Below are 25,491 nucleotides of genomic sequence, written 5' to 3'. Positions count from 1 at the left end.
GGGGGCACTGCCATCAAGGAGTGTTGCTGCCATGAGGGGGTGTACTAGGTCTGCAGCTGTGTTTGGGTGACTGGTGTTTGTCAAAGAGACATCCACATGAATGCTGGGAGTCATGGTTTCACAACCGAACATGGCATTGGAACACAATGATGAATGTTTTTTCTTTCACCTGTCACTGGTTCTAATGATGTGGCTCTCAGTGTATACACATGTTAGATACTTTATGTATTAGATCAAATAAATGTATTTAGGCACTGTAACCAGACTTGTTTATATTTCCTCTCAGTAAAACAAAACCTGTAAATGTTCAAATTTACTTCCAAAGTAAATTAAAACTCCATGTAATTAAATTATGAAAAGTGATTTCAGGTTAAATACAACTGAGTTAGGGACTCAAACCTCCACGAGGAGACTCAAAACTCATCAAAAATAGACCCAGGTCTCTTTGTGGAGGACAAACAACTACCACCAAAACAAAACCTCCACACACAAACAAAACCTCCAAAAACAATAAAAACCTGCACAGACACAGAAACCTCTAAAAAACCAACACTCAAAAATCCCTAAAAACAAACCAAAACCTCTAAAAACAAACACACAAAACCTCTAAAAACAAACACACAAAACCCCTAAAAACAAACAAAACCCCCTAGAAACAAACACACAAAACCTCTAAAAACAAACACACAAAACCCCTAAAAATAAACAAAAACCCCTAAAAACAAACACAAAACCTCTAAAAACAAAGACACAAAAGCCCTAAAAATAAACAAAAACCCCTAAAAACAAACACAAAACCTCTAAAAACAAACACACAAAAACCTCTAAAAACAAACACACAAAACCCCTAAAAATAAACAAAAACCCCTAAAAACAAACACAAAACCTCTAAAAACAAACACACAAAAACCCTAAAAATAAACAAAAACCCCTAAAAACAAACACAAAACCTCTAAAAACATACAAACATAAAACAACACAAAACCTTTAAAAACAAACAAACACAAAACCTCCACAAAGAGACATCAAACTACCACTGCTCCTCTTTCTCTTCCTGCAGGTGACGGACGAGCAGCTAAGACGAATAAGACGAGCCGCCACAGGACCTGAAGCAGGAAAACAGAGTATCTGTCTTCTGATGAAACTCCTTCAGGTCCTGCACTTTTTTGTTGACTCTGGTTTCACCTGCTCAGACAGTGAGCACTGTTGTCTTTGCTGGTTATTTACATAATAAAACCTTTTTTTTAATTACACTATATTGTGGTTTTTATAGATTTTTAAAGAAGGTGTTGAGTCTTTTGATGGAGTCCAATGTCTCCTCTCAGTGGCATTTTCAAAGCTTTAACTAAATTTGATGTATACATTTTCTTTCTGTAATGGAGAGCAGGGCTTCCATTACCTTCATTGTCTATTCCTATTCTGGGAATGACTGATTTAGAAACCATGTGTTGTTTAATAATGTCTGAGTAAGTTAGCCTCTCTCCATCTCTTATCACATGAATGAAGCTAACAGCAGCTGTGAGAGGTTTATAACGTTTTACCAACAGCTGATATGTAATATACCTGAAGTGCTGCCTGTGATATCACCAAGCAGACAGATAAAAGGTCATTTTGAGCAGCTACAGTAGTTTATATGATCATTATGCAGCCAGCGGCCTAAATTGAACTAACAAATGAAAGTGCATCTACCCTAAAGTCCAGTAGGTGGCGCTTGCTTGACACAGTCCCCCCAGGTTTGACAACTCCCATCTCCCATTGTCTGAGATCACACCTGAATGCAAGCCTTTTGGGGGCCCCTTAGCAGAATTTGATTTGGGGCCCCCCCTTCCACCACCACAGAGCCACCTGTGCTTGACAATTGACACAAATTTCACACTATATTGTTACATTATAAATTGTATTAATACAGTGATCGTGAACTAATGTCCCCTGGGAACAGATGCACAAGGACCCCACCTACCTTATTTGTACAAAAGTGGGTGCAAATGGGGGAAGGGGAGTCTGGGGGTCCTCCCCCAGTAAATTCTGAATTTGGTAGATGTGAAATCCGGTATTCTGGTGTATTTTTGGAAAGGCCAGCTGGAGAAGGGCAATACATAAATTCGTTCAGATTCACAACCTCTTGCCTTTTGACTTATTGAGATAGTGACAGCAGTTGTAGGCAGGTATATTGATCATGAAATCAGAATCATCTTGTCTTGAATTATTCATTCATTTATGTCACTTGTTTAATTTATATAATATGTAAAAAAAAGTTAATTTGTTAAAAAAAGTTATTTGGGACTACGTGTTGTTTAATAATGTCTGAGCAGGTTAGCCTCTCTCCATCTCTTATCACATTAATGAAGCCAACAGCAGCTCAGTGAGAAGTTTTGAAGATATGAAATATACCTGGAATGCTGCCTGTAACATCATGAAGCAGACAGATAAAAGGGTCATTTTGCGCAGCTAAAGTAGTTTATATGCTCATTATGCAGCCTCATTGTAGTCTGTGCAAAATGTATTCGGTGTGTTTGTCCCAGTTCTGGTTTAATAAGTCACTGCACTGTGTGTCAGAGATAGACTTTAAAATCCTATTACTCGTCGATAAAGCACTAAAGCACTCTTTAACAGCCATTTTCTTCAGGACTCGTAGTTTACTTTCATCATTCAGCAGTGAAATCAGCAATTTTACCATCATGTCTTCGGTCCTCAGTTCACAAGACTTGTGTGAGGGAAATATCCAAACTGATTTAAATTACTTTATTGATCTTAGAAATGGATAAACGTTTAAAAAAAACAACACAGTCTATTTTCTCAGGTATGTTCAAGGGTTGTATTACAACATTATCATTTTGAAAAAAAATCTGACATTATCTCACAAATCTCAATATGCCACAAACACTTTCTTCATAAAAATAACTCTGTCAGCCAACATGGTTCCATTAAAAGTCGATTTATAGTAAAAAATAAAAATAAAATAAACAACAAGCTGTTATATATCAACGTGTTGGATTTCTATACCATGCATGATATTCATTAGGCTTTGTACTGTATGATATGTACTGAGGCAAACGCATATAGAATATTACTGTTGAGTGAAAAACCTGTAAAATATTCAGCGTAGGATAAAATAAAAAACAATTTCTATTTCATTAGCAGGGCTTAGTTCTGTCGAAAACATAGCAGCTGTTCCAGAGTTACTACTTTACACTAAATTCTAAAAAAGGGGGGGAGGGGAATCGCCTCAACTTCTGAATGAAGTCCATCTCTATTTTTCAACATTTCTACAGTCAGAAAGCAACTTAAAAGACATATATTAAAATCTATATGGCATATTTTATTTGTCTTTGTTTTTCTGCTGTGAGTACACGACCGAGTACAAAATATCTCCAGAAGCCAGCTGGCAGGCGAGCAGTGGTGTTGCCCTCAATGTTCCCTCTGTCATCAGACGACAGTAACAAAGTTCAGGAGCAGAAGTGGATACCGGACTGCGAGCTTCCTCAACACCGTCGTTTGACACTGAAAGAAGGAGGACACTAATACTTTCGGCTCATCTTTAAAACGTAACACTAAGAAGAAATGTGGGAGCATTCTTGGGGTTTGTTGAGACAGGTCTGTGTGCGAGTGGAGAGGGGGGTTGGCACAGAGTTTCATTCACAGCAGGACCAGGTCTTGTGGTGCTGTCAGTCTCATGCGTTGGAGTCCTCGTCTGTTACGCTGGGGTTCGGTGAATTTGAAATCTCTTTGAAGAATTCATCATCTTTCAGCATGCTCTGGTACAGTGTAGACGAAAAATAATATTAACTTAACTACCAAGAGCTGGAATGTCAAGCGCAAGAGTGTAATGTATTCTGGATGACTAAGTCTTACCGTCAGGTTTTGAATGCCCTCAGAAAAAGCTCCGATCTGTCTCACAGTTCCCTCTGAGTCCTCCATCTATCAAACAACAAGCAGATTTCAACACTTGTGATGATTTACACACAGTACAAAAAGACCAGCCCTAATAAAAATAGGAAGAGTTTTTCCTAATGATGCACATAACATCTTTGACTTCAGATGTACGGTAAATGCAGTTATATATAAAATAGTGATTGATGACAAAATGATCATTAAATAGACCATTTGAGAAACTAGCTCACCTGTTCGAGCCTGTCGAGGTCGTCCTCATAGATCTGGAGCTCGAAGCCTTTCTGAAAGCTTCGTCCCTTTGGCATCTCCACGTCCATCGGACACACGTACTCCTCATTCTCATCCTGCTTTTTCTTCCTCAGGCTGCCAAAGTTTCCAAATGACAGTTTCCTCGGCTGGTGCACACGAGGAGAGAGAAATACAGTTAACATATCTTTGTTTTTGTTTTTTTACTTTAATGGGAGAAATATATGATCAATTTAAGATTTGTTATTCTGTGTCTGATAAAATATTGATTTTGTGCATTGACATGGTTACTCTGGTTACTGTACTTCACACTTGGCTAACTTATGTTAGTTTGCAAAATCCAAAAATTCAAAACATTTCTTAAATATTCGTTACTCGGGAATCCATGTAAGCAGAAGTACTACTATATTCAAGAACTCATGTGTTACCTTGACCTTCGTGGTGGCAGTAAGCAGAGTGTAGTCTGGATTTTCAAGACACTCCTGTTTGAGCTGCTGAGCCTCTGAGCCAATGAGCAGATTGAAATGTGTGGCGAGGTGGCGACGCAGCAGCGTCTTGTTGGGGGGGATATTCAGCAGCAAAGCCATGGTCTCTACGTTGAACCGCGGCTCTAGAACCTGAAGACAGAAAGGACGTTTGAGGATTGGATACTTTGAGGAAAGAATCTCTGTTTTCCCATGGGAGACTGAACACCGGACGGTCTCACCATCAGGCCTCCGTGCACACCGCTGCCTCTCAGGTTGGGAGCGTATTCAGCGAGGTCCGCAGACCGCAGCCACTCCATCACCCTATGGTTGGTCCACTGGGAAATCTCTGCTGGAGAAATATTGTTCTAAGGGAAGAGGATGGGAATGTTAACATACAGCCAAAGCATCATAAAATGAGAATGTGAAAGAGTAGAACAGGCTGCTGAGCTCCGTCTAATCATTTCTCAGGTGGATGCACCTCGTCAGACGGCCTACGACGCAGACAGTTGGGCTCATAGTTGTTGAGTCGAAGCACTTGGATGGCTCTCTTGATACTGAGATGATGCAGGACGCTCCCAACTTTTAGAGAAAGCAGGTCATCCTGGGGGACAGAGTCAGACATCAGCGGCTTAGTGTGATACCCAAACAATAAATGCAAAGAAGACTTTCATGAACATTCCCTGACAAAGAAGTCTCTGTCAGGATATCACAGTTTGAGCAGAGACAGACGCTGGGGCAATTATTCAACTCTGTCCCAATTATGGTGGGTGAGATCAGGACTCTTTAAGCCACAGTCCTAATGCGAGATGGCACCAGACTTGTCAGAGCTCCTTATCTGCGGGGGCTCTAAAGGGAGGTCACATGTCTTGCCAACACTTACCACTGTCATGTAGTGCAGCATGCGACCATCCACCCTCCCCTCATCAAACTGGGTCTTATACTGAGGCAGGCCGATGTCATCCAGCCATCCTGTGAGGAGAAGAATAAAATACAGTGTCATAAGAAGGATGTTTACAATGAAGCAGGATTCAAAATATAGAGCATTGGTGACTGAATGTCTTGGACCGGCAGACCATACTCACTCGTCACCCAGTTAAAGTCGAGCTTTCCCTTATTGTCCTCCTCCTCTGAGCCGAGGGCCTGCAGAGCCAGCTGCAGCTTCTTTCTATGCAGCGGGTGTTTGATTCCCAGCTCCTAAACAACCACAAGAAGACATGGAAGGATTTATCCACAACATCTACAACAAGCATACTTTGCTCGTCTGACAGCTTGGCTAAACTAATCTAATTCTTCTGCTTCATCTCACCCTCTCCAGGTCCTGTTGGGAGGCCTGTAGAAGCGTCTGACCCGAGGAGATCCACACACGAGCCATATTCACATAAAGGCCGAGCCCCTGATCCTGCAGCCAGTCACACACCTGATCCTTTGACCAGCGTGCAAAGGGAGCGTCAACTTCACTGATGAAAAGAAAGGGGAACAGAAAAGTCAAAACTTGTAAAAGTATAGTACGTACATTTGTGATTTCCCCATCATCCTCACAAAGACTGCTCTGTAAAAACACTCACATGATCTCTGAATTTCATTGTGCTCCAGAGATTCCAAACACAGAAACCACATTCTGAGTCTCATTATTCAGGCTGAATGCACAGACTTACTTGTTGACTCTCTGGAGGTCACGAGACCAACCCAGTCTGGGTCCCGCTGTGGCTCGCACCCCGCCTCTCTTGAACTCACCCTCTGGCAGGTTGTCGTCCAGGTTAAATGTGGTAGATTGACTTCTTTTTAACCTTAAAAAAATTACATTATTTAAAAAAAAAAAAACCTGAATCTGAACTTTTATATTCATGTGTTTCTTTAAATCAAAGCTGAAGATCCTCATGTAATTATTTTACTTACTTCCCAAACAGTTTCTTTATTCCTTTGGATTTCTTCTTGCCCTCTGGGGTTGTCGGGAGTGTGTGGGTGCTGTCGCTGTTAGTCGACCTCTGTGGCATCCCGGCCAAATCCAGATGATCGGTACCTTGTCGTTCCGTTTCAGCTAAACAAACAGATGCCCACAGAAAATCATCAACATCTTGAGCAGCAGTGTGGCAGACATGCTCAGGGCTGGTGGAGGGAGCCAGAAAAAAAGACAGACACATGACATCGCCTAGACAGACTGGGAGGTCATGGTGGTTTGTGTTAAAAGCGGTTTCCTCTCTACTGTGCATGCATCAGACACTGCTGATATCTGACTAAGACTTGAATAAAATAGTCTTGTTGTATCAGATAAAACAGAACGTTCATTAGTTGTTTTGTTTTAGCTATTAAGTGGGATGCCTTCAAGATCCAAATAAATCATTTGAGCTGATAGTCTGGATCTCGACACAGATTTTGTTTCGGTGAAGGGTTTGAGAGTGTAAACAAATACATGCAAGCACGCAGGCAAATCAACATACACAACAGACTGGTTGTATGTTGGACGTATAGTGGGTAGTGACAAGGGTGGGGCTGCTGAAGCGCTGCAGCTACTGTGATAAAAAAAGATGTGAGCTGAATGGAGGAGTTTAGAAAAGGCACATAAGAGGTATTCAGTAGTTTCCTTTGTTGGCTTCGGAGAACTACTGCAACCCTACAATGACCTGTGGTCAATACTGTACCTAGCATAGGCGCACTTGCACTCCGGCTGCGGTCTTCATGTGTTCACAAAGCACACGCAACATGGGAAAGGGTCCAACAGAAAAAAGAACAAGACAAAGGGCAGAAATTATGAATGAAATAACAACAGGATCAGAGAGGTGGAACAAACACAGACGAAAACGCACATAACACAGGACGAAGGGCACAGAAACGGACTTCCATAATTAACTGGGGACCACAGTTTGTGTGGGCTGCAAATTATGGTCTTGGTCCATGTACTATATTCCATGGGTGTGGCTTGGGAAAATAGAAAGTGGATCATGGTGGAAAAAAAACCTCCAGGGAAAAAAAATGTCACTCTCCAGTCAACAGCCAGTCAATTCCACAGATGTGTTAACATCTAAATGGCATCAAATACAGACAGTCACCTTTCGCAGCTGCTGAATCAGGTGGTTTGCTCTTACCCAGGTTAGGTGTGCTGTTTGTCTTCTTGCCCCCTCGAATCTTGAAGAAGCCCTTTCCAAAAGATGAACGAGCCTTTCTCGAGCCAAAGCTTTCATCTTCCGTGGTGGCAGGCAGGTTGGCAGGCAAGGTGGCTGTGGGACTGATGGGGGGCTTTTCACTGATCTTAATGATCTCTTCACTTGTATTCTGAGAGAACAAAACACAATATGCCTTAAGAAATATTTTATCTTTATCTTTAACAGTATGAAGAAGAGAGAGAGACACAAAAACACAAAGACCATTCAAACTGTGTTACCTTTACCTTTTCATTATTGCTCCTATCCAGCTGGTCCTGGCTGCCAGTCTTTGTGGCATCTTGGCTGCTGAAATAACAAAAAAAAACGTTTCACACACTTCACTCATGACAGTGCACTGGACTAGAGCTCATGTCACACGGTCATGAGAAGGAGCGCAGAGAGTAACAGGATGTGAACTACCATGACCTCTCGAGTGTAACTTAAAGAAGGCTTCCTCACACTCTGTTTGCGTAAGCAGGCTGACACCTGTTTTGTCCATTTGCTGCAGTCATACAGAGTGAATTACTACTCTGCTCTCAGCGGCACTCTGTAAACAAAGGTGAATTCATATGGTACACAGACAAACTGACTATTGAGAGAGCAGCATTATCTTAATGTATATGTTACAATCTTTCCTAATAAGTATGTTACTGTATTTTAAAAAATACATCACAGCTATAAATAATATAAATATTGGTATTTTCAGCATCCCATTTTAAAGTTTTCATTTACAGTTTCATGATTCAGTGTTGATAAGAGACATTTTCAGTACAGCACTTGCCTACAAGTAATTTGAGAACTGAGTCTCATGACAAAATGTTGATTTGTGAAAGATATCAGTACTGAACATGTGCAACTTTCAACAGAGAAGAAAATGATGGCGATGGCTTGCTCTTTACATACTTTTATCATCAGCTCAGATGTTTTTTACAGCTACATAATATCATCAGTAAAACCTGCAACATTTTATTCATTCAAGGATATGACGAGTGGCAAAGAAATGATAACTTAAGTAAAAAATTGTATCTCCTTAAAAAAAATATTTAGATTAGCCAAACTCCGGCTGAATCAATGCATGTGAATATTCCACCTGTCTACGTCTGTCGGTGCAGTCTCCGTCAGTCGTTCTGGATCTGAAGGGCTCGGTGTGGGTGAAGGTTCTTCCATCAGTCCATTGAGGCTCTCCAACTACACACAGATATATCAGAATGAGAAGACATAAGACGAGACAGAAAATACACAGTTCTAAAATCCAAGCGAGCACTGTCCCAAACCATTAACTTGCATATTCTCCCGGGGCCATGAAAAAGCAGCAGACTAATTTTGCACACAGGCCTAGAGAACTGACGGGAGATGTTATTCAATTAATTGGATGTCGAGCCCTTCAACACTCATTTCACCAGTGTGAAATTTATGTGAGCCATTAGTGTTTTACTGAGCATTTTAGAGTTTAATAAGATTTGAAGCTGCTCGAGGGGGAAAAGGTAAAAGCTACAGGACAACAGAATCTTTTGTCTGCTACTCATTAGCAATAAATTAGTACAATGACACACACAAAAAAATTACATGTACGTTTACTATAAAGGCTTAGTAAACATCTTATTCATGATCCACAATGAAAACACTGAACGTGCTTGGGACATTGTTTTAGTACATCCCATCTACTATATTGTCTTTTTAACGCTGTATACAGTTAGTAGACAAACCTCGTCTGGGCTTTTTCTTATCAGTTGTTCAACATCTGTCATTTCATGATTTTGCAGCTCCACAGACATGACGGGCGAGAATGTGATGGAACCATCACTGTGAATCTCGACATGCTCGTTATCTTTGGTTTTCTCTGAAATACACAATGAATAAGATGCAATTGAATTTGACATGTAAAATATAAGCCGTTTTATTTGGCATCGATCAGCCCATCTCAAAGCTCTGAGGAACAAATGTATCTGACAAGACATGTTTCCCCTCTAGACACAACTTATGACACAGGTCCAATGGAATTTGCTGCAGAAAGCAATAGAGTTGCACCAGCATAATGTAACTTCAAACATCCTTTAATGCAACAATAAGAGAAAAATAAAGCTAATTATTCCTTGTGGAGATCAACTCTAGTTATAGCTTCATAAAGCTTCAAATTAAAGCCAATGGCCGCCTACTTAACACCTGAAAAATGACCAATAATATAAAATATGCATAGTTATTATTCATCTACACACAATCTAACCTTTTTTTCCTTGCACTGACATCACCATGTCTTGAACTTTCTTGTACCGCAGCAGCGACTGCTTGAGTTCCTCAATCTTACGATCCTGCAGAGGAAAAGACAAATTAAATCACAGTGAGGCAAATTTGCAGAAGGAGAGCTGAATTAATTATTGCAGTTCAAATCACAAACTTGTCAAATGTACCTTCTCCTCATTGGCTGCCATCAATGATTCAACTGCCTTTTTCATTCTCTGCACTTCCACATCTAGTGAGCAAAGAAAAGTGATTAGACAAAGAACTGTAGTGTTCACGTTTGGGATGGATAGTAAGCCTGAACACACAAGGAGCAACTGGAGGATTTACTTCATTCAGACCACACAGGCTGCAATGTTACTCACTGTCATTACAGTAACATCACAGCCACAGTCTTTGTTTTGTAAGCGTCCTTCAAACAGAGACCTAATGTCCTTGTGTGCGCAGGTGTTTCACTTTGGCAGAACATTTTCACTTTTCAGGACACACACAGCTTCAAGGTTCTGTGAGCAGGCAACCGTCAACATTACCAGTCCTTGTGATTTTATCTCCAAGAAGTTTAAAATAAACGTACATCAATTCAGTCATTTTGTTTTTCCTATGAAAAATCCACATGTAGTGCGGATAGTGAGAATGTCAGCAAACAAATGTAATAATATTAATATCTGCGCAACCTTGGGTAGAACATCTGATGGAAGGTCTGTGTTTTTATAGCTTTGTTACTGTGGATACTATCGAATGCATGAAAGATAGAATTTGTAACATTTCTGTCTCAAAATGTCTTAAAATGTTCAAACCCAGAGAATTGTGTAATTTAAGTAAAGGTTGGATTCATTTGGTTGCATGTTGCTCATAATGTCAGAGAGTGAGGAAGGAAGTCAGCAAATGTAATTAAATAAAACTTGAATACATGTCTTTGTTGTTCTGCCTGAGTCACATCAGATAGATTTCAACCACAACAGTGGTTTTTAAACCAAAACGACATCTCTGATGATCCCACGCTATTTCTCGACATCATCAAACGATGTCTTTGTTTTCACTGTGCGTCTGACTGGGATTTTGTTGTTTAAACATGTGTAATCTCTAATAAGAAACGTAAACATACTGTTAAGTGCTTTAAAACATAAAAACAAGTTTTGTTTAAAGCCTCATGTACAATTCTAGTGATGTAAACTCCTGAGCACCGTCTCTGCAGAATCATGTTGAGGGAGTCTGAGCCTGAATGAAAAATGAAATTGTTCTACATAGGTGAAGTATCACTGATAGGCGTAGGCACAATTCAAAACACTGTCACATGACACTGAACATGAACACAACATCACATGTTAGCGGGGAACACACTGGTTGATGATGGGAGCAGTGGAAGGTTTAGAGGAGTTTGAGGAGAGACACTGAGGGGAACAGGAGGTGATTATTGTTGGAGGACATGAGGCAGGAGGATGAGTGAGCAGCCTGAATGGTTAAGACAAACAACACAATTCATTCCTCATTCCTACTGAAAACACAAAGCAGACATTCCTCGCTGCTGTTCCAGGTTGGACATTAAAAGACATAGATGCAAAGCTTTTGGGTGACAGGGTTCCTACACATTTTTTCTTTCAAGATTTCACTGTTCCAGATTTCTATTTGATATCTTAATACAAAAACCTAGATGTTATTTATGTAAATAAATGGTCATAAAATACATCTGTTAATACGTATGTTATGTTGTGACTATGTATGCAATACATTGTCAGAAGACTGTAGCGAAATACTGAAGCTAATATAAATCAATTAACACCAAACCATTGATAATGATCAACACAGCTGTAAAGCTACGGTTTCCTTGAGCAGGAATTTTAGTCTGTTTTTCTTTTCTGATTACCACATCAATGTATAACTTATAAATGTATAGACAAGCTTTGCGCTTGCTTATTTGCAACCCTACGTATTTATGCAATTCAAAGATATTTTCCTAAACTAATATGGTCTCGGTCTCGGATTGCTCAGATTGGTAAAGTTCTTTTGTTCTTAGGACAGGCTGCGACACACAGGCGTAGGAGCAGCTCTGTCTAGGGTTTGGGTGTCCAGCTGCACGCCAAACATCTTGTGATGCTGTCAACATCAGTCTCGCTCTGGCCCGTGATCGCTCACGCAGTGGTAAATGCCTCGACTGCGCTGGCTGCCGGCTCCAATTGGCATTAAAAACACTACTTGTGTGGTCAAATTATTTTTAGATTCAAGATTATACAAAATAGATTATGTTTAAATTCTGAATTTCATTTTTAAGGACACACAATAGAGGCAAAAGTCTGGAAACACATTTTTCTTCTTCTCTTTCGTCCATACTTATCCTCACCTGGAAATGATTAAAATCCAATCCAATGCTTTCCCATACTGCGTAGGAACCCTGGAATGACCTTGGTTTTGTTCACTTTCAAGCCCTTAAAGGGTTGACAACCGTTGAACAGGTTGATGATGTGGTGCTCTGTGGTCAGGTTTTAGCACTCCAGTGGGTTATAATGGACAAGCAGAGTTCAGGTGGCTCATGCTCGTTCATGCAAACAGGGGTTGCGATGGGTGCAGCAATAAGGTGCAATAACAAACACAGGCATAAAAACCCCCCTTACGTTTTTCTTTCAGCCTCTTTCTAAGAGTTTCATCTTGATGAGAGACTAAAACGGGACAAAGAGTTATGAAACAGAAACTGGTTGGTTACAGATTCTGACTTCTTATAGAATTATCCTAGTGCTTTCCGACTTATAGACAGATAAACACGTGTGAACATGAATTTAAATATCATGCATGTTCATCTTCAGCGAGGGTTGGTTTTAGACTGGTTTTCCCACCTCTCTCTGTGGGATCTGCACTGCTCGAGGTGACGCCTTTGAAGCCTGTCTCATCCTGTAGCCTCCTCATCTCTCCGTCTTTGCCCTCCAGCTGCCTCCTCAGTATGGCTAGCTCCTCCTGTCCAACAGAGAACAACAGTGAGGAGATTTCCTCCACACAGACGCTATCCCACCCAACCCCCCCAACCCAACTCCACACTACAAACAAACCACAACACAAAAGGTTCACAGATGCTGACGTGGCGTACAGGCACGCTGGCCACACCTGCTCATGTGAGAGGTGAGCTGTCAGCACTCACATCTGGGAGGATTGAGGTAAAATCAAATACAGAAGGCATTATACAAAAAAAAGTGTTTTAGTGAACAGCAAAGGAATCAAACATGGTGACAGACACATAAAATGTCGGTTTTAATAGAGATCAGAAAAAGGAAATCAGTGGGACAAGTGTAAGGAGGGATAAAGAAAGACACAGGAAAACACAACTTGCAAACTCTTGACAAAAACCCAAAATTAAAGCATACCTGTGGTTTGAGACACTGGTGCAGACTTAAGGAAGTGACTACACTTGACTTTTTTGTATTTTGCTGTACTGCATATTTCAGTACATAGAGTGATTTCATTGTGTGCAAAGTGACATCATTTTACTTAAAATAGTAACCAAAACAAACTTGGAAACTGCTGCAGAACAGATTTAATGTTTTTTTCCCTCAAAAATAAAAACAGAAGAGGAGCCAAAGGGAGAGGTCAAAAACCATAATCATACAGCAAGCAAAGCAGTCATCCTGAGAAAAGCCAACCTTCATAGCCTGGAGTTTGTGCTCCTTCCTCTGTTTCTCATACTGCATCTGGCCCATTTTGATTTTCAGGCTAGAAAGCTTGGCCATTAGCGACTAGCAGTAGAGAGACAAACCAAGGAAGAGAGAAAAATAGAGATGCAAGAGGTGAAAGATAACGAGGTCAAAGAGGTGGAATACCCAAAATTCAAAACAAAAAGATATTTACATCAATCCAGAGAGGAGTTACTGAATTATTTGTGAGCGGTTTATAGAAGCAGGAGGATATTTTAACCTGAAAGAATGTGGCATGTTCTTGTGAACTGTTTCAGTCGTGAATCCACATAAACAGTTTTTAACTATGTCAACAGCAAAATGGGTTTAAATGAATGTTTAACTGGAGGAGTCAGCCCTGGAAGATATTTAACCAGCCAGAAGAGAGTAAAACGTTAAGTCATAAAAGAGTGTGACAACTTCCCTGTGACAACTCACCTTTGTGGATTTAAGTTTCTTTTCGTACTGTAGTTTTTCACCCTCAAGATCGGTCAGTCTGTACCGCAGTTCATTCATTTCAAGAATCAGATCCTAAAAGAATAGAACATGCATGTCACAGAACGGTAGTCAAAGAACAAGCAAACTCTTAAAACATTGGCCGTACAATAATACTTCATTTCTTTTCTTTTTTTTAAGTAATTTAATTTGTGCACCTCTCCTACTCAACTTTTACAGTTAGAAGTTCAAATCAAACTGCAAAAATACATTTGAACACCTAAACAATAATATCACTTTCCAGAAATCAAGACCCGGATTTATCAATACACCAACCATATCAGCACACACAGGGAGGCGTTCATGCACTCAGGGAACAGACACTTGTGACAGCGGAGGATGTAAACATTAATGGCATCCTCGTTAGTTGACCTGTACTTTTAGCTAGCTTAGTTAGCTACCTTTTTGTCCATGGCTACATGCACGCCTCCTTCTATGCTGTGGTATGGAAATAAAATAGTTCCTATATGAAACTGCTCACAACAAGCAGGTTGGTTATGATTTCTGGAAAGTGAAATTACTGTTGAGCTTTTCAAATGCATTTCAGGTGTTTTTAGCACCACAAGCCAAGTACTATCTAGTTCTATTAGAATTTAGAGAAGGCAAACATCTCTTCTGGTTACATCTCCAAAACATGGCAACTCACATCAAAAACAATCTACATAGATCAATAGCACTACATGCAAGAGGATAAATATGTGTTTGACTTTGAGGTGAATTGCCCCTTTAAAAAGAATTGCACACATCTAGCCTAAGGTTTAAACTCCATTAACCACTCAAATCTGATCTAACTCAGCCTAACCGGTACAATCCAGTATAAAAACACTAGAATCGTTTGAGGGGACTGAATTCCTTGGAAAGTAGAAGCATCAAAGCAGCAGCAGTGAGAAAACGAGAGGAAGCTGCCCGTAGAGGAAAAGTGATTTATGTGCAGTGAGGCGGAAGATGGACAGCAGCTTTTTTGTTCCAGTGGGGTGGAAGAGACGGCCGCGCTGCTGCAACAATAACATGACGTGTTTGAAAGCTTTCCAAGTAGTCTGCATGGTTCATCCGGGAGCAGAAATCTCCCTCATCTCGAGTAAACAAATGACTGACATCTGAATTTTGTAATCCGACCAGAGGGTAGAAAATAAAAAAGAGGTAAAAAACAACTTTGTTCAGTGAGGTTTTTTATTTATATTCAAAACAACACAGCAGGCACATTTCCCATGGATAGTTCAGTGTCGATTCCTCGAAGAGCTTGAACTCTATTTGACTTTTTTTCCTTCCTCAACACACAGCTGCTGTGAGACTGACAATAAAACAAGTCCCTCTCCCACACAGGTGTCAGACAACATGAATGAGTGTCTGTTTGGTGTGTGGGCACGTGTGTGAGGTGAGAGAGAAAGGACATAGGCAGAAACAAAGAGAATTTCTGTCCTGTGAATTGGCTCACATACCTCACTGTCCCTAAATCTGTCAAAGTCCAGTCCGTCCTTGTCCATGGCGTTCAGCTTCAGCTTTAGGTTGGACACTTCAGACATCAGTTCGAGCTTCTGCGTCTCCAGCGCAGTTCTGCAGAGAAGCTCCTGCAATGATAAATGAAGACTGGTTGTAAAAACACTGTGGTTGCTATGTAGTCAGTATTGGCAGTGCAAACAACATCTCCAGTATGGGTGGTGCATAATGATGATGATTTCCAAACATGCAAAGGTTGAGAGCTTTGTGCTCCAGAGAGACAAATCTCAATAGCTGACAACAAGCACAAGGAACAAACACAACAGATGTTTGCTGTCAAAAGGACATGAAGTCATAGCTTCCCGTTGCAAGTCAGCGTCTCTTTCACACATGTGAACCAGGCTTTCGCTGTTGGGTAAATCTTGATCCTGCGTACAAACAGTTTGTCCTCAGCTTTATTTTTACATCACATACAAACACACACCTGTTGCAGCATCTCCTCAGTGGCGTTGAGTTTATCCCTGTGCTCGTCCAAACACAGGTCCAGGTCTCGAATCTTCTCTCCCTGAGCCTCCACCTGGTCAGTCAGCACACTCACCTGCATGACACCAAAACGTTACTTCTTTACAATTCTAACATACATGTGTATTAGCCAGTTTAGTCTTTGTGGAAATACTTCTCTAATCATCTAATCATTCCTGGATTGGTACCTGAAGAACCAGAGACTCCTTGTCACTCTCTAGTCGGGAAAGCCTCTCCTGGTAGTGGTCTCCCCCACTCAGAGAGATGTGCCCATTAGACTGCAGGGAAGAAAGAATATGGATCAGACAACAAACCATGAGACAAACTGATCTATGACACAATTAGGTGGTACAGATAACAGGGGCGGGAATCACCAGAGGACCCACGATATATCACTGTGATTTTAGACATTTTGAAATAACATATACTGCAACTTATTTTTCAATGGCACATTATGTCCCCAAAGTAAAACCAACAACCGTTTTATATAAGTTTTCAATCTGTTAATGTTACTTCAATCATTTTGCATTTATTGGGATTGTCAAGCAGACAGACACTGTCATAGAAAACAATCTTCCATACCTGAAAATGTTCTCTGATGAAATGCTTCATGTTACAGTGTGACTGGCTACACTGCACAAACAAAACCTTACATGGCTGAGACGGAGGCTCAGACTCAGACTGCAGTACACAGAGTGAGTTACAGCATTACACAAAAGCTCTGGCATTTATCAGGCCTACAGCCCATCAGTCTCCTAAACACAACTCTGGTTCCCAAGAAGTCAGCATGTTTCTTGCAGCACACTGGCTGTGACATTCACAACAGCAGCATTTCATCTTGCATTCTCTGAGAACTCAGCAGAGGAGGACAGTTGTGTTTTCGCTTAGCAAACAAGTCTGCCATGTACTTGCACACAGGACTTTTAACCCACTCTGCATTTGCAGAGTTCTAATGCGACACAGAGTGAGCACAATCAGAGGCAAACCAGATGTGCTTCAGCCTGTTTAGAGCACATTCTGTCCAAGCATGGCAGACAAAACCCCTGTATGGTTATACAACTTAACCGATTACTGTTCTGTTGATAAGGGTTCTTTCCCTTCACTAATTTATCAAGCGTAAAATGGACAGAAAATGTCAATATATTGTATCTATATTGTACATCTTGTACCAAATGTTTAGATAAACCAGTTACGTGACATTACCAGTGAAACTCATCTGACCTACAGCTAGACTTTTCTTGGATCAAGTCTATTAAGATCTTCAATTCCAGCTATTAAACTAAAGATTAAAATAGAAAAACACATTCTTGCTCTCAATTATAGATGAAAGCACCACACCTGTGCTACTTTACCTATTTACGTCATCTGTTCAATATCTCCAATAAAGACATGTTAAAGTCTACTGCAGTATGTATGTATCTTACCAGGTGACCATGGAGCCACTCGACCAGACTGTCAGCTGTGGAGTCGGGGATCTGGCAGCGTAGACTTTCCCTTTCTTCTGTGTCCATTACCTCCAGGACATTCCTCAGGTCTTCCAAAAGGTGAAGTGCCCTCAGGCTGCCCATGAAAGGAGAGGTGGGCGACTGGCAGTCAAACATCCCATTGGAGTAGTCCAGAGCCTTGGAGCCTGAGGGGAAGAAGCACAATGGAGAAGGAAGAAACACATTAAAAAGGAGCTTAAATCCAAAGAAAGAAAGTTTAGACTACTGGTCATAATAGCACAGAAGAGAGGACAAATGAACATTTTTGGCTCTGGTTCTCATTATTAAATCATACAGAGTAAAAGCTCACTGTGCCCCATATGAGACAAGACTTGTGTTGGATATCTGTCAGTTTTAGTTTGTGATGGATCTTGAAGGCTTCCACAATCTACTGTTTAAGCAAACTGTAGAGATCGCATTATTTAATGTCCTCTTACTTTTGGTTTCCTTCCTATACACAACCTTACTGACAAGTTGATCCGCGCTACATGCACAAACCAATGGAGTGATTTTACTAACAAGATTGCTACGCTGATTGGATTAATTAGTTCACATGGCTCTTCCTTGAGGGATTTACTGGAAACGATGCAACGTGAGCTTTAGCATGGCAGATGTAGAGTTTGAGCCAAGAACTAACCATCTTTAACCCAATTTTGTTTTAAATGGTTTCGAATGGAATAATTCAGAGCCTATTTCAAGTCATGCTGAGGACAATTGAGAAATAAGATCATAGTTCAGACTGTGGATAGTGATCACAATGAAAAAGAACTGACATTATTTTTTGGGCCGATCTCTCTAACCTCTAGACAAGACTTTAGCTGGCTTTTTTATGTATAACTAGTACTTTTGTGGTCACTAAAAAGTAGTCAGCAACCATCAGCTGAACTAAAGTGAGTAATTCCAGTCATATTATTTGGACTGGAGATGGACAATTATCGCACTGCTTTGACATCTGATCCTCCTGAGCCACACCCAGTCCTTCTAAAGCACTTTTCAATAACACATTGTGTGGATATTATTTCAAATGGTCTCTTGATGCACAATGCACGTTGGTATTTATATTAATGTAACAATTGCAACGCTGGTGAACACGGCTACAGACCGAACAGTCTAAATAAGAAGAGAATAATAGCTTAAACCGCCCTTGACAAACATGAAGCTCCACGCTATAACATCAGCTCTGTGCATCAGATTAACAATTCTGTAGGAGAACTTACCTGCTATAATGCCGTCCATCTGCTCCAGAGCAGCTGCCAACATGTCGCTGGCATCGGACATCATCTTGAGTCACTGATAAGCCTGGGAGGAGGAATGACACCATGTAAGAAGAGAAAAACCTTCATAACTTCATAACTGTATTTTGTAAACTGAATGTGTGTATTTTTTTATCTTATTAAAAAGAACCATAAGAATGCAGAATGGATGAAAGAACAGATGTTGCACGAAAAGAATACACTGAAAAGTACAGTAATGTTTCGCAAAAAATCCTCTTTATGCACTGACTTTGTGTACCAAGCAGTAACACATGAAAAGAAAACAAGTGACCGTGACATCAAACAGAGGAATTCAAAATGAAAACATCCATTATTATTGTGACTACTAACTCAGCAGCATGATGCAGAGATAACCACAGTTTAGTCATAGGAATAACAAATCATAGTGGCAGCCGCTCTGTGTTGTAAATGTCAACAGTATTGGAAGAGGACAAATCCAGCAAACCAGTTACAGTGGCGTTCGGCTTTCGAGGCTAAAAAGTGCAGGAACGTCGCTTTAAGCATGTGATTACAAAAGGTTCCCACCCAGGAATTAGGCCCGAACGGCAGTACATCCTCAACAACCCCGTATGCCTAAAAAAGGACAGTGCCTGGTGAAATGGCATGTTTGTTAGATGAGCTTGACTTTACAGAAGCAGTTAAGCTGAGCGATATTGTAACATGATGACCAGGGGTCAGTGGCAGATACAAGAGCCTGAAACAAAAACAACTGAAAGAAAATGATGTTCTCTGCCCAGTCGTGAAACCCTCTATTGCTGCAGAGATGTTGTGTTAATTTTGTCAGACTCGTGAATGCATTTTCAGAATATCAATCAGGCCATTTACCTAAAATATTGCCAAAATGAATGTCCTGCCAGTAGGACACTGGACTGTCTCTGTTTGGAGCAGAGTGAAGACACATTTTAGCGTCCCGACGTTGGACATCTGCCCAAGCAACACAACAGACCCTTTATCACTGGATGTTTAATCAAAAGGCTCTGCTGTACATTCACGCATGCCTAAACATGCACGCACAGCCACTCATCTGCATATACGCGTGCACATGTACACACGCACGCATCTCTTCCATTTAATCGGCTGCCTCACATCCTGGGAGTGCCCGACGCTGGGACACACCAGCACCGCTTTCAAACTTTATAGAAACCACCCACAGACCTTACACTGTTATTTCAGCATTCCTTTGGTCACATGTTTCCATTATGTGTAAAATAAGCGAGCCCTTAAACATAAGGATCATCACAGCACACAGTAGGCTGAGGAACCAGCATGCCATCAGTCAGCTCCATCGTAAACTGCTGAGTGGTTTCCAACAGTAAAATGCTGGATGTGGATGAAACGCTCCTCTCAGGCTGCCTTCAGTTACTGCCTGTCCCACTTCTTGTACAAATGGGTGAGGGAGACATACAGCATGACATTTAAAAGAAGGCAGTGCAGAAAACAGAATCCAACAGTCAGCCTACTTCTAAAAAGGACAAATCTACATGCTGGCATTTTAAATTGTTAGGGAAAGAAATACTCAAATTTCTTAAAGAATTCAAAAGACAGTATTTAAATATGTTTTCAAAGGGAACCTCAAAATATCTCGCCCACTGAAAAACTAACAATGGCCTAGTATCAGACAGACACGCAACATTAGACAGTAATACAAGAAGACAACGGGACAATCTAGTCCACATTTATGATTTAGAGCTGAAATGATTGGTCAATTCATGAATTAGGTTACTGAAAGAAAATTACTTACCAACTATTTTGATAATTGATTAATCATTTCAGTCTTAAATGTAAGGAATTGCTGCTATTTAGTTGTCAGTTGTGATATTAAATGAAGAGTCGTTGGGATTTTGGACTGTTGGTTTGTCAAAGGAAGCCATTTAAAGACATTGCTGTGCTCTGGGAAATTGTAACAAGTGTTCACAATCTTCTGACATTTTACAGACTAAACTAAAATAAAGTAGATTAATTTTTTAATCAAGAAACTAAACTCAGCAGATTAATTGATAATGAAAATTATCATTAATTGCATCCCTTACTGCATTGATTGAAGCACTTCAAAAGTATTCTGCTAAAAGAAAAAGAACAGACTCAGGGAGAGGCCTTCATTACTGGAACATCTCAAAATACATCCACGCCGCGGTAGATCCATTGGAAAATTAAAAACATAAAAGAAGGAGTATATTCAACTCACTACACCTCTACAATAAATTCATAGCAGAGGAAACACAGTCCTTAGCAGCAGATTAAACAGACTGAATTTGGATTGTGATGACTCAAACTGGAAAGAAGGCCTGCAGGGCATCCCCTTCGAAACCCTGAGTCAGCTCTTCTCTCTCGACGGAAAGGCAAACATGGGTAAAGTTAACACATGGCTTTCAGCAAACATACTTCAAACACACCCGGCCAAGACCAGACACGCTGCCCAGATACCTGCTGTCCATGTGTGTATCAGTGCTAAACCAGTGTCAAGGGCCTGTCTGGGCACTTCATCCTGGACTCAGCGGACACAAAGAGTCCAGAGAGATGTCAGCACAGAGAATGCCTAATTACAGAGAGGTGCACCCTGTCCTCAAGTCCTGGGATGCCTCAATGGTATGTTAGTCATATGTAAACACAAGAGAGTTGTCTAGCAAACAGGCAGGGTGACTTTGACAATGTTGTTGTCACTAGCACAGCAACTAACCATTATTTTTGGCGATGAATCTGCTAATATTAATGTTTGGTTTATAAAATGTCAGAAACAGTGAAAAACATTGGTCTGTCTTTCCCAAAGACGAAGAGGACTTCCTCAAATGTTTTTATTTGTCCACAGACCAAACATATTCAAAGCTGGGGTCAGATGCGTTTCTTAAAAAATTACAAACGGCATAATTGATTGTCAAAAGAGTTGAAGATCAATGTCAAGTTGACTAAATTAATAAATAAATTTGTGCAGCCTTTGTCTTTGCTATGGATCAGTGTTTTAGGGCTTTTATGGGACTTAATCCATCAAATGTCACATTGACATGCTCATTTCATTTCCCAAGAGCCCAAAGAGACATTGACATTGCTCGCTCTGTCCAAACAACTGTCTAAAGCCCAAAAATATTCAGTTAACTATTACATATGACAAAGAACAGCAGGACACCATCACATTAGTGCAGCTAGCGTGAAAGAATGTTTGGCATTAGTGCTTGAAGAATCCACTAATTGTTTAAGCTCAATTTGCTTTCATTTTTTTCTTAAATTAAAAAGATATTATTGGAGGATATATCTGCACCTACATTGGCTCTTAATTAATATGTGCAAGTTTTCCATCAAAGGAGATGTCTCAAAAATCCCAACACACAAGCATCACTCTCTAAAAACAAAGTCTCACTGTCTGCTCTTCTATAAGCAGCACTTACACCGACCATAAGACGCACAGAGAGTGCTATTGTTCATGGTCGCGGGTATTTTGACTGAGAAGCATGAGAAGACAAAGACAGAAAAAAAGCACAGTGCAACACTACAGTACACATGGCATTTTTTCACTAACACCTGCCTGCATATTTTTTTCAGACCCAAAGAGCCTCAAAACAAAACCAGAAGAAAAAAAAAAGAGAGGAAGAAAAGCATTCAAATAGCAATCTTGCCCTTTGGTGAAAACAGCCATATAATCCATGGAGACATGCAGAGAATAATGAATACAAGGGGGAGAGTGGACCACTATAATGGCTTTTCACAAAACATTCAGCTCTGGTCCCTTCAGGCTGGAAGAACCATCACTACCCATCAACACTGGACACTGCAGAGAGCTGAAGTGGGGCAAGACAAGAGACAATCTTGTAGTTCCTCAGTCCCGGAGGACCAGTTAACTACACTTTCTCTTGCACACACAGGAAATAGGAAACAAAATAGAAGCCCCCAGGGCCACATGTCTCTGAGGGGGGAAAGTCCTCACAGCAGCCATGCAACTGGCTTTAACAGCTTGTGTTGAGACGCGTTGCACTGGTGGTGAAAAGGCCCGGAGAGAAAGGAATTTGCAATCCTGGCATGAATCATAAACTACTTGTCTATTCTGCTTCTCTTTTTTTAATCCAGGCGAAGGTTGTTTTTTTTAGCGTTATCATTTCCTGTGGACATGAACAGATAGATCAAAGTCACTCCAAATAATGGCATTTATCATGTTCTGAGTCATGCATGCCTGGACTCAGTCTTTACCTTCAGACAATGTTTCCATGAGAAAAGCTCAATTCTGTCATACCTCAATCTGCGAATGCTCTGTTGGACACTGCAACTGCTCGAGGGTTACTTTTCTTTCGGCATCATAGCAGGCATCAACCATATGTTGTGTACAAGATGCTTAACGTGGTTGTACTATGAGCAAAACAGTGATGTGATCTTGTGACGGGGACATGTAATGTTTTCGTGTACGGGTTTAGGCTTGCATGAAATGAAGCTGTGTGTCCGCTGATTCACCGGGTGTACACACAGTCAGGGCATTCACCAGCCGCCTGCAGGGCGCTGCTCTGGAATAACCTGCAGCTATTTCCACCCCGAGTGAGCAGGCAGAATACATCATGACTAATTTTACACCTCCAAACAACGAGGCCTATATGAAGACGAGATGCGGGTGCAAAGCTGAAAGAGCCTTTTCTTTATATTTAGTCTGGCTGCTGGAACTAAAAGTAAGCAGCTCGCAAGGCATCCGTGCAATGTGTGATGTAGTGTGTAAACACGTTGAACAAAAGATGGAAACTGAGGTCTTGAATTAAAGAGCTTCAATGAGATAAAATCTTCAAAAAAAATTGTTGGACAGCAGCACGCATTCTTTTCACATTAAGTCACGCCTGCACTGCCCGTATCTGAACTCGACCTAGAAGTTGTTTATCTTTGACATCTATGCAAAAAGCCAAGCAGCACTGAAAAGCGCACACGTGGTGCAGAGGGTAAGGTTATGAAAATCACAACAGCAGAGGGTTTACACACAAATGTTGTTTACCAGTGTATAAAAGAAACTAGGGCTGCAATTTTAAGATTAATAGACTAGGTGCTTGGTCATTAAAATGTCAGAAAATTGGCGAGGCGATGTCTTAAAGAAACGAAAGATGTCATAAGAGAAACAAGAAAATATCAACATTCAAGACTTGTGTTTCTTAACAAATTATGCAAAGAAATGTATCAATCACAGAAAGAAATAGTTGAAGATGAATAATTATATAGTTGACAACTAATCAATTAATCTGTGCAGCTCTGCACAAGACTATAAAGCATCGCTCCATGTAAACTGAAACAGTTGTATTATTCAGTTTTAAATGTCAACTTCAACATCTCTGTAGCATTGTTTCTACATAAATTCCTTGCATTTCTTGCTGCAGTCAAGACTGGAAGAATTTGTAATTGAGAATCCCTGGGGGTTTTCCCAACAAGTGAACATGTTGAATGAAAACTCTTTGAGATAAACCACAAAGAGACACCTCAAATACCACAACTCAACTTCATACAGCATCCCACTCTCCAGAGATGGGAGTAAGATGAGCTCCAAATCTACTAAACTGAGGGGTATGTAACCTTTAGATGGTTTTGAAGTTACTCTGTTGTTTGGGAAAGCATTTGAGACAAAGCAAACAGTCTTAAGAGGTTGACTGGAGGGCATTACAACAGCTGGTCAAATCTCCTAGCTTTTAAAAAAAGACAATCCCAGAGAGTAAACTCTGGACAACCTTTCTAGTAAAGTTTACAGTCTGGGTCCATTCATCATATTCGCTACCAAAGTCAATCTCACCAGGCAACAGCACCTCGGGGCGACATCACACCAGATGAGGTGTAGACGATGTTAAAAGAGCTGGCCTCGGGTAGTGGGAGTAACTAACCACAGTGTCTGGCACTGTCTGGAGCTGTGGCACAGTCATAAACCAGCGTTAGACTGACTCTCTCACGTCAAGAAAACTGTACACCGCCTTCGTGAGGATTTGTACTTTGTTGTAAAACAGTAGCTAACGTTCCTCCCAGACGAAAGTATCAGAGTAACGTTAGCTTGACGCATAAAACTAACTTTAACTCCAGTGAAGCTTTACGAGCCCCTTTGCTCTCGACGTTTTTTCTGACGTGCAACAAGTGAAATAAAAGTGATATTTAACTCATTTGCGAGGATGCCAAAAAGTCCCAAAAAGTAACCCAGGAACTTTTGAGGAGGAAAAAAAAGTGAACGCAGCCTTTTCTTTCGATCCAACGGTCGCAATTCCAGAACCAAAGTTAGTGGAAATAATAAATCACAGCCGAAACAAAAGATTAGTCACTTACCGGAACTCCACTCGAAGAAAAGTCGGGATTTCCGTTAGTTTCTCCCCTTTAGTATTTCCAAAAAGTCCGCAGTGCTTGGTTTCTGAACTTCTCCGTGACCACCAGTGTAACCCCCGGCCGTTCACATCGCTACGCCATGATGTCGAAGTGACAAGACCGCTGGAAAACTTGGGACGTCATGGAGACTTAGCCCCGCCCCCCGACTGCGTGGATTGGCTCTGGAGCAGGGACGTGGCGCGTTCACTGTAGCATGGGAAAAATGTGAGAGGAGAGTTTCTTGCTGGATAAAACCCGCTCACTGTTAACGTCATGAAGATATTTAAAAAGAGAAAACACTTTGTCTACTTATCTGTGAGAAAGATGAACAGGAGCAATCGTAAACA

The 25,491-nt window shown here is 40.8% G+C and overlaps 1 protein-coding gene across 8 annotated transcripts; it reads right to left on the bottom strand.

Moving 5' to 3' along the window:
• Positions 1-2,727: 2,727 nt before the first annotated feature.
• ppfibp1b (PPFIA binding protein 1b) lies at positions 2,728-25,288 on the bottom strand. 8 transcript variants are annotated; one of them, XM_030426319.1, is made up of 28 exons: positions 25,109-25,288; positions 18,794-18,875; positions 17,517-17,722; positions 16,281-16,370; positions 16,055-16,168; positions 15,573-15,701; positions 14,077-14,169; positions 13,609-13,701; positions 12,811-12,928; positions 12,592-12,636; positions 10,153-10,214; positions 9,969-10,053; positions 9,451-9,584; positions 8,835-8,932; positions 7,990-8,050; positions 7,688-7,874; positions 7,244-7,276; positions 6,501-6,642; positions 6,260-6,391; positions 5,911-6,061; positions 5,687-5,798; positions 5,485-5,573; positions 5,083-5,205; positions 4,844-4,969; positions 4,566-4,754; positions 4,122-4,286; positions 3,853-3,918; positions 2,728-3,755 (listed from the first exon to the last, which is right to left on the bottom strand). In XM_030426319.1, the coding sequence occupies exons 2-28, from the start codon at positions 18,855-18,857 to the stop codon at positions 3,672-3,674; spliced, it is 2,991 nt and encodes a 996-aa protein (XP_030282179.1). In that variant the 5' UTR covers positions 18,858-18,875; positions 25,109-25,288; the 3' UTR covers positions 2,728-3,671. The 8 variants fall into 8 exon arrangements, with proteins under 8 accessions (XP_030282179.1, XP_030282180.1, XP_030282181.1 ...); XM_030426320.1 differs by having other exon boundaries at positions 7,990-8,047; XM_030426321.1 differs by lacking the exon at positions 7,244-7,276 and having other exon boundaries at positions 25,109-25,287.
• Between the last annotated feature and the right edge of the window lie 203 nt (positions 25,289-25,491).

This window comes from Sparus aurata, chromosome 8 (genome assembly GCF_900880675.1).
Source record: "Sparus aurata chromosome 8, fSpaAur1.1, whole genome shotgun sequence".
Classification (NCBI taxonomy): domain Eukaryota; kingdom Metazoa; phylum Chordata; class Actinopteri; order Spariformes; family Sparidae; genus Sparus; species Sparus aurata.
The sequence above is the reverse complement of the archived record's forward strand: the minus strand, read 5'-3'. Positions and strand labels throughout refer to the sequence as shown.